General features: G+C 36.4%; 1 protein-coding gene across 1 annotated transcript; it reads left to right on the forward strand.

The window, feature by feature from the left end:
• Positions 1 to 1,139: 1,139 nt before the first annotated feature.
• LOC107747551 (suppressor of fused homolog) lies at positions 1,140 to 9,589 on the forward strand. Its single transcript, XM_016562124.1, has 11 exons — positions 1,140 to 1,173; positions 1,965 to 2,107; positions 2,368 to 2,453; positions 3,028 to 3,100; positions 4,279 to 4,435; positions 4,566 to 4,668; positions 7,524 to 7,562; positions 7,977 to 8,111; positions 8,774 to 8,912; positions 9,062 to 9,130; positions 9,226 to 9,589. Exons 1-11 carry the CDS (start codon positions 1,140 to 1,142, stop codon positions 9,313 to 9,315), a joined length of 1,068 nt encoding a protein of 355 aa, XP_016417610.1. The 3' UTR covers positions 9,316 to 9,589.
• The last annotated feature ends 675 nt before the right edge of the window (positions 9,590 to 10,264 follow it).

Genomic DNA, 10,264 nt, shown 5'->3' on the forward strand with positions numbered 1-10,264 from the left:
GATTGTGTTTTCAAGAGATGTGGAAATGTAGCCTAGAGTTTTTTGCTTTCTTGTGATTTTAAGTCCACAAGGCTCACTATGAAGCTTTCAAACTTCCATAAGCAAGCTTTAGACTCATGGAAGAAAAAATCTAAAAAGTATGAATGAAAACAGATATTTTTTTCTGGGAAAAACTAAAAATTTTTTAGTTTAATTTAAATTTAAATTTAAAAAATGAATAAAATATTAATTTACTTATGTGTTTATCAGATTTAATAAGCAACAGTGGATATTTTTATGCTTATGTTGATTTTATTAATAAATATGGGATAAATGCTTCAAAACGGGACTATACTATTCTTACAAATTCCGTTCCTCCTAAAGTTGTTATTGTTAATGAAGTCTTATAAAATATATTGTAATTTTAGTTTAATTATCCCTCAACTATTTATTCAAAGGGTTAATATTATGGATAATAAGTGTACAAACAAATTTTTGAGAAACTTTATTACTGCTAATAATGCTTCATCTTTTAAAGCTTTTGGAAAGTGGTTGGTACTTTATCCAAATGTTAATTTTCAGAAGGTATGGACAGTGCCAAACTAATTTTTTTAATTATTTTGTTTAATCATAAAATAAAAGATGTTCATTTTAAAATTATTCATCATTATTACCCCTGCAAGAAATATTTACGTAAATTCATACAAAATCTTTCTCCACTCATCTCTTTCTGCCAAGAAGAGGAAGAATCTCTCTCACATTTATTCTATTTCTGTCCGTATACTAAACAATTCTGGCTTCAAATTTCGGCATCTTTACTTCTCGTATTCTTTCGTCTATGTGACATTTCTACAGTTAAGGTTCTCTTTCATTCTGTGGTTTCTGACAATAGGGAGCTAGAGGATGCCCTGGACTTTATCTGTATGCTGGGAAAATTCCACATTCACAAAGCGCGATGCCTTAACTTTAAACCTAACTATAAAATATTCACTTCTGATTTAGCCTACTTTTGCTTTACTCATCACTTCAAAGAATCTCCTCTAATAAAAAAGCCTTAAAAACATCCAATCTTATGTTTATGTAAAAAAATCATAAATAAGTTGTAACTTTTATGATTGTAAAATGATTGTATAACTGTATGACTGTATAAAATGTAGCTCATGCAAGGCTTGGCTCGATACGTGTTTCAATCAGGTACTGTACCTGCCCCCACTCTTTAGGGGTAGGAGTTTTATAATTCCTGGAAGCATTCCTTCTGTGATTTCAAAACAATGTAGCAGCTGTTGTTTTCAGCTTTAACAGATTTAAAGTCATTTAATATATGGTGTAAATGGTAAAAATGTAGTTTTTCATGATCATTATTTCTCAGCCTGATAGTATGAACCATTTATGCTTTTAATCTACACTTTTACTGTCTTACCGTTGTAATAATCAAGCTTGAGTGGGACACGCAAATGTAAAATAAAGCCTTGAAATAAAGTTTGGCTTTGTATAACTGTAAAACTATAATATAATCAAGTTGAAAAGGATTTCTAAAGAAGTACAGTGGTATCTCAGGATAAAGAGAAACTGCAAAAAAGTCCTTTTTTCCCATATTTTTGCACTTCAGATCAAACCTAAAATCCAGATTTTGTTTTCGCCTGCCAGTTTAATATAATAATACCTCTGCGAATCCAACTGAGTGATATGAGGTGCAGCATGTGGAATCACACATCTAAATATGTGCAGACTGTATTTAGCAGAATATGGCGTTCTGCTTAATTTTAGTAGCTTTTTATTTGAAGTACAAACAAACTTTTTTTTAGTGTTTTAGTGTGAAAATTGCAGATTTGTCCCAGAGCAGGTATCTATGTATGTACTCTATTGCATATACTGTGTGCAATATATTAGAGTTGTCAAAATTAAAATTATACTTAATTTCAATATTAAATATTACTCTCATGAAAGTATGCAACCTCTCAGACAAATAATTTGCTCTGCAACAGAAAACACATTCTGTAGCGGCGATCACATTTCGTGGCACAGTCCGTTGGACAACAGCGAGTCTAGAATCCAGCATATGCTACTCACAGAGGACCCTCAGATGCAGCCCATGCAGACCCCCTTTGGTCACATCAGCTTCCTTCAGGTCAGGCACAACAAGCCAGCAGTTTCAAAAAAGTTGTTGACTGTAGGCTAATATAAAATCACATTTATTTAGTTTTCTTATTTGTTTCTGTACCCTTTGAGGTCGGCTTCAGACGTGTTTATATAGCCATTTATGTTCAGCTGAGCCCCACTGTATATTTGAAATAACCTTAAGACATTAACATTTATTAACCTTGTCCTCTTATGCATGTGTCTCCTTCTGATTGGTGTAAATTAAGTTTTTCCTTCTGTGCTCATCAGATTGTGGGTGTTTGCACAGAGGAGCTGCAGGCAGCGCAGCAGTGGAACGGTCAAGGCATTCTGGACCTGCTGAGAGGAGTGCACATGTGAGTAATCCCACAGCCAGCCATGAGACAGGCCAAGGACATGCTCGTGCTCAATTGGTGGGAAAACTACGTTAAAGAAACTGCAGGACTGATTTAACCAGCTGAGAAACTAAATGAATGCCCTTGATATATTACTTTGTCTCTGTGGCATTTATGGAGGGGTGAAGTTATAAGTTTGTGTTACTGTAAGCAAATGTAAGAATATGTGTGTCATGTTTCTAAATGATGTTTCTTTTCCATTAAAGGGGTCATATGATGCTTTTTTAAAGATCATTATTTTGTGTATTTGGTGTAACAGAATATGTTGACATGCTTTAATGTTCAAAAAACACATTATTTTTCAAATACTGTACATTATTGTAAGTCCTCTATGCCCCGCCTCCCTCAAACGCTTAGTTTTCTACAAAGTCCCTCCTTCCGACAAACGCAGTCTGCTAAAGGAAAACTTGAAATCGCATCATATGACCCCTTTAAGTGGGCCAGGAGCTTTCATTTGCTCTGAGGTGCTTTGTGCTGTTTTTGTTTTTCATTAATTCTGAATTGGGTCTTGTTTCGTCTGCTGTTTTGTTTGCAGTGCTGGGGGTCCATGGTTAATCACTGATATGAGAAGAGGGGAAACTATATTTGACATTGATCCACACTTGCAAGTAAGGCTTTCTGAAGTTTGCATGTTGTTGAAAGGAACAGATCATCCACATGAAAATGCTCGTATTATTTACCCTGATATTGTTGCTAAATGGCTTGCTGTTATTTTTTTGTGTGGAACACGAATTTTGAAAAATTTACATGTTCCTCTTTACCATATATGACAACTGTTCATGGTTATTTGCTCAAACTCTTCCTTTTAAAGATGATTTTAAATGATATTTCGGTCTGCTCCTCACACAAATGTAACTTTAGTATTTCGGTAAAATTATCATTATTGGTTGATATTATATATACGTCGGTCGATATTGAGTATTATGCTAGTATGAGGTTGGTAAAAATGTTATTGTTTTGGAAAGAAGTGTCATAAATACAGTAAAATAACAGTATATTTTACATGTAAACAGTATATTTTATTCCAAAGCAGAATTTTCAACATCATCTTTACTTCATCCTCAGTGTCACATGATCCTTCAGAAATAATTCTAATAAGTATAATTTTTTTGCACAAACATTTTCGTCATCACTTAGTTATCTTTTGAAACACTAATTTTATAACACTGTTAAATGTAATCTTTAGCAGATCTCAAAATGAATATCCATTATCGTACTGTACATGACATCGTGTAGTGATGCCTAAATCTGCTTTTTTTGTTTTATGTTACTGTTTTGGGTGTTTTATTTATTTAGAGAAAATAGTTTGGAATTTTAATATCAGTCATTCATTGGTTATATTGATTATTAACCATAACATAACAATAATTGTTTGCTTATCTGTATCAGCCAGAAATTTAATAGTGCAATTGCTAGTGTTTCTTTGAATTATTCCTTTAAATGTAGGTCTTTGTTAACTGTGTTAAGATACTTTTGTGTATCCAAGTTAAACTTGTAATTTCCTGTGCATATTTATCCCCCACTCTATTTTTTTAAACACATTTTATATCTCTCAAGTAATGAATGATAATCATTTCTGGCGATTAAGGTCATCTGTTATAGCACATACTGTGATGCTTCAGGAGTGATGGGAAAACATGAGTGTAATTAAGTCTGTGGCTGTTAAACTCAACACCTCCACCTGCTGTTAGTCCTCTGCCCCCTCACTCTCTGCGCTGAGACGGACACATGTCCAGCCATGCTGATCTCCTGCTGATTAGTGCGTGTGTTGATTGCTCATCCCAAGCAGGAACGAGTGGATAAAGGCATAGAGACGGACGGCTCTAACCTGAGCGGGGTCAGTGCCAAGTGCGCCTGGGATGACTTGAGCCGACCTCCCGAGGATGAGGACGACAGCAGGAGCATTTGCATTGGGTCACAGCCACGCAGGCTGTCCGACAAAGGTGAGGGGTGCTAAGGACAAGCGCAGCCCGATTGAAAAAACAAGACACCAAACTCTGTATGCTTCAGAGATTTTGTATTGGCTCAAATTACTGTCACATTGTCATGAGTATTTGTGTATTGTTCATATAGACACAGAACAGATTAGAGAAGCCCTGAGGAAAGGACTGGAGATTAACAGCAAGTCTGTCCTGCCTCCCATCAGCAGTCAGAAGCACAGTCACGACCGGCCACAGTAAGTCCTGCCCTTTCATGACAATCAAAGCTTCAGGACAGTGTGATTATACTGGTCAAGCGGAAGTATGGTTTACCCAGTGCTGTGACCTTAATTCTGGAAGTAGCAGGTTGAAAAGTTTGTTTCAGGACACCAAACTGCTTTGGTTTGCTGTGCCACCTGTTCAGGACAGGATGGCATCATTATGGTTTATGGCTAGGAGACAAAAGATGTTTGGTGCCAGGGCTGGGCACTATGACTGTATATACATAGTGTGAAAAGTGTGTCACCAGGTAGAGATTTTTCTATATTGTTTATAGCATACAGGGCTGCACAATTAATCACATAAGTGATTGAGATTATGATTATGGGTGCTGTGAATCATGAAAAGTGATGTAGGTCTACTGCCATTGCCATTTTTTGCAGTGGTTGAGCAGTGTAACATCACAGACATTTCTGTTGTGCGCATGATTGCGTAGATGTGCAAGTTGGTAGGGCTGGATTAATAGTATTGATTTCTTAATTTTAAACCGATAGTGATATTTAAATTTCAAGATCGATCTGTCAGTCTGCTATTTTCAGTTGATGTTTGCACTAAACTGCACTAACCAATATACGTAATGTTCTTCTCCCATCCACTAAGCGATCATCTCTTCAGCTTTAGTAGTAGTTAGGCCTATATCATGGAATAAACATGAAATAATATCATAAGGTATGTTGAAAGAAACGTACTGAAATGTATCATGTTTCAGTTGCGGAAAGACGCCTATAAAACAGTTTGTAAACAATGTAATGTTACATTTACCTCAGGAAAGCCGTTTAATCACAGCTTGATAATTTTGCTAGAAAACTCAGTTAAGTTTTGTTTACTTTATCTAAAAATAAATAGCAATTGAATTGAATGGTTTGGACTCTTTTAATTTTAACCTTTAATATTATGGCAATATACCAACTGACATAATTGTATAGTTCAGTTGAGAAACTTTTTCCTTACAAAAACATCGATAAGTTCTGTACCTGATATACATCCATTCCAAACGAATCAGTATCGAATTGAGATCAGAATCAAATCAGTTTGTGAAATCAGTGTCAGTATCCACCCCTATAAATTAGTCTATAAGCCTGTTGATATTAGTATTGCTGAAAACTCATTAGGACTGCTTGTAATTATTAAACAAGTTTTCAGCATTTATCGATTTCACTAGGTGAAACAAAAAATGAATACTTAGACATCCAATGTATACTGCACCCAAACACCCAATGCATACTGCAAGAAAGCAATGTGGCAAAACTCTGCAAAATTAACTGATCATGAATGATATATATGTGATGCAGTACTGTTATATAAGGTTTTAGTCATGCCGCCCACCCCTATTTGGTGCACTGTTAAGAAATGGCTTTTAAACAGTCCTGCAATTTTTAACAGAGTTAGGAATGAATTTAATGAACTTTGGTTGGTTCAACTCAACCGCTATATATCAAAATCACTATTGATTTGACAGCGGCTCAGAAGCCTGTCCAATATGTGGATAATTACCTGCAGGTATTTTCAGACACAGCCTGTCCCTTCAATCTTTGTCCTCATGAGTGCTGACTCTTGCCAGCTGGCCTGCTATTGTACAGCAGTGTTACTAGCTCATGAAATTAGCTTGCCAGTACAAATGTGCTTTTGAATTGGGTGCTGTATTATGCTATACTGTCCTTAGACCCATGATTATTTGTGCTATTAGACATTGCCTGTAGTTTTTGTTATTAGGGCTGTGATGGTAGCAGTTAGCTGGGGTGACCGTTTTAAGCACTCCATCCTCATCTCATTAAACGCTGTGCAATCCAGATCATCTCAGTGCATGGTTTGTCTGGGTTAATCTCACTATCCCGTTGTCTGCACCCCCTTGTTTTGCTCATGGCCCCCTGCTACTTGTAGCCCAGCTAGAGATTCAGACACACATCCTGGAGCTCAGCCTGACTGCCTGCTGAAATTGGTTGTGTTGCCTGTTCCAAATAATCATGATGAATGAGAAACATAATGCTGAACTGAAGTGATGTACAATGACAGTTTTGTAATAAAGAACTTCACTTTTGTACATACTTTCTTTATGGAGAGGAAAAGGAGTTCAGGCTTCTGCACTGACTGAGAATCATAAAGAATTTAACAGTTCTGGTTCAGATTCCTTTTAACGATTCCAGTTTCATTAACGATTCCTTTAGTACTTGTGATCAAGTCGTTGTGTTGAATTTCAAGTTTGTCATGATGAAAGTAATGACTTGCAGTTTCATTAAGTAATTAATTTACTTACTTGCCCCCTCCGATTGATTCAGACATATTTTGTTTTACTAAAAAGAACCAGCTCATAAGAATAATTAGTTGGGGAATTTGACTACTTTGGTCGGCAATGTATGTTTCGCACAATAGATTCAGCAGCCGTGCAAGTTAAAGACCATTAACAGAACCAGACATAATGAAAATGAGTTGAATCCTGTATGCAATTTTATTTATTTACTTATTTGTTCCTGTTATTTGATAAAGCAGTCAAGTTATCATTATGCATACTTAACTGACAAACTTTCAAGACCGCTTAAGTGCGTCATGAATTTATTTGTCAGTTGTTGATCAGTTGCTCGACCTGTGTTTGCCACACTTGCGCCACTGATGCATCTGTCCAACATTTTGTGCCTAAAAGGCCTTACAGTAGCGACTGAATTACAAATATGTAGATGCATTTAAAGGCGCTATTCCAATCTCTTAAAAGAGGGAAAGTTGACTTTTTTTGTAAGTGGCTTTTGGAAAGAATAAACTTGATTTGCCGTTTGGCAGTAGTGGTAAATGCATTCATTCACTTCGCTGTGGTACAAATCTGCCCCTAATTTCTCCATAGACAATCAGTTGGACATTTCCAGACCCAGCAGATATCAAGGTAAGAGCCAACTACGAGTGAAACTGAAACTATTTCTCCAACAAATGGGCTATGGAGACTATTCTTCTTTATTCCACTTTGAAAATGGGTGTTCAGAACAGTGTCTGCAAGTTACTTTTTGTTACAACAAAATGGAAACAAAACTCTGCACTGCACTATTTCTTACTTAAAAAAAAAAATATTTAGGCACTTAAGCTATAAATGTATGAAAATCATTGCACATCATTATTTGGAACATTTCTGGTATTTCAACATTAGTGGATCAGGTTCATAGTTAATGTGATGAACACGGTTACAACGTGGTTATTTAATGCAATGACTTTTATATAGTTCAAATGTGGCACTTGGACACAAATTGGACACCCTCATTCTGTTTTTTCCTTATTTATCTTTTCCCCTCTTCTATTATCCCAGGAGCCGTAAGGACAGTCTAGAGAGTGAGAGTTCGGCTGCTATTGTCCCTCATGAGTTGGTGCGAACACGACAGCTGGAAAGCGTGCATCTGAAGTTCAACCAGGAGTCTGGGACTCTTCTCCCACTGTGCCTCAGGTAGGGCAAAACTCTGTTGGGAGTGTGCTTGCGCAATTAAATGTCGTTTGTCATACGTTTTCTTGAAATCCACCAGGGTCGGAAATAAACTTTTCTGTTCATTCAATTCAAATTCAGTTCCAGTTAATTTCCAGGGGCATTTTTGTGCTGTTTTTGTCAAATACTGCAGAACAAACGTTTTCAGTGGTGACTGAACACCTCTGATTGGCCATTGCTATAAACTCAACAGAAACATGTGATTGGTCATAATGCATAAAAATACATCATAACGTAAAAAGAAACCTGATGAAACATTAGCAGATCTAAGTGTAATAAAGCAATCAACGTTTTTTTTTTCATTTTCTTATTTTACTTTAATCATGACAGTCTTAATAGATTGTTTAATTTTTGCCCCATTATCTTGAATTTTGGTGGCATTTTTGCCCCAGGCCCCCCTTAATTTCCACCCCTGAAAACCACTATGAGTTTTATGTAATCTCCTTGTTTGGACAGAGATGAGGCTCACAGAGAAGCCTTTGTTTAAAGTCCAAGTGAGAGCAGGGAGAAAGTGAACATCAGGTTACTTATAGCTTTAGCCTTTGATATTTCCCGCTTAACAACACTTATCAATGTCTGTGTAAATGATTAATTCAGTTTTTTTCTTTTTAATCTTTTTTTTGTAGAGGTCGTCTGCTTCATGGCCGTCATTTCACATATAAAAGCATTAATGGAGACACGGCAATCACCTTCGTATCCACTGGGGTAGAAGGGGCCTTTGCCACAGAAGAGCATCCATATGCTGCTCATGGACCATGGTTACAGGTAACAGACATGCAGACACTATTACATCACAAAAAAATGGCCTGGTGGTGAGTACATTTTCAGGAAATGTTTCATTTTTGTTTGAACGATTTCTTTAAAGTTCAGTGTCGTTCCATGTGTGTGACTTTGTTCTGATCCCCTCAATTTAGATACTACTTACTGAGGAGTTTGTAGAGCAGATGCTAGCTGACGTTCAGGATTTGAGCACCCGTGAAGTGGTAAGATTTTAGACCTCACATTAAGATATTTCACAGGTTTCGTAAACTTCTCAATGTTTTTAACATGCTATGTATCTCTTTACCCTCTCACCCAGTCTAAGCTGCCGAAGGAGTACAGCTGGCCCGATAAGAAGATAAAGATCTCTGTCCTGCCAGACACAGTGTTTGACAGCCCACTGCAGTAAGACTGGGAGCACATTGTCCCTGATTACAAACCCACATCTACAGAAAGCAGCTCAACTCTTTTGCCAGGCTCATGTGCCTACAGATGGCTGAAGGAAACAGACATTCAGACACGTCCCCTTTTCCCAGAGAGCATCGTAGATGATTGCACATGACACAGAACATTTTGTACATGTACAACATTTTGTATGGTCCGTTATACCACTTGTCTTTGCATTGGTCTACCTAAGGGAAAAAATGGTGATTTGATGGTTTTTTTGTTTTTCTGGTCTCCGTTTAAAAAAAACATATTTCTTGTTGAACGTTTAGCAGCACGAGACAATGTTCAAGCACCGGTGCCTTTATTCACCTTAGAATGGACTGAAGTTACATTTTAAAAGAAAATTTGCTTTTCTAAATCCTGCTTGTAATGTGAAGGAAAGCATAGAAAACATGCTTTTAAGTATGTTTATCAAAAACAAATCTGGTTTTACCTGTTTTTACTAATTTGCATATATAAAATACAGCTGTGCCTATTTAAGGTTGATGATATTTCATAAGGTCTTCATTTAGTTTAGTCAAACAATAGCTGGTTAGTCAGTTCACCTTCACAATACCAAAGCCTGTACAGAATGGGTGTTTTCTAAACCTCATGTCAAATGTAAAGTTGAGAAGCATGAAATAGTTCCCTGATCTTTCTTTTGTTTATTTTTGTAAACTATTTTACTTGCATTGAACTTCACGTCATTTGACTTTATGATTGCATTCCAAGCCTCTTTATAGCGAAGCAAACTAACTGGTTCCTGGACAGCAATCTACTTTCTAGAATGTGCATTTGTTATTTTTGGTATGTGTGCACAATAATATAGGTCAAAGTTTAAAAAAGAACCTCTATTAGTGCTTTTTAAAAGATTATTTTAATTGGTGTACTGGCATTTTTTTTTTATATTCTGGAGAATCACTACACTGCCT

The sequence above is a fragment of the Sinocyclocheilus rhinocerous genome, unplaced genomic scaffold (assembly GCF_001515625.1).
Source record: "Sinocyclocheilus rhinocerous isolate Xijiao unplaced genomic scaffold, SAMN03320098_v1.1 scaffold469, whole genome shotgun sequence".
Classification (NCBI taxonomy): Eukaryota; Metazoa; Chordata; class Actinopteri; order Cypriniformes; family Cyprinidae; genus Sinocyclocheilus; species Sinocyclocheilus rhinocerous.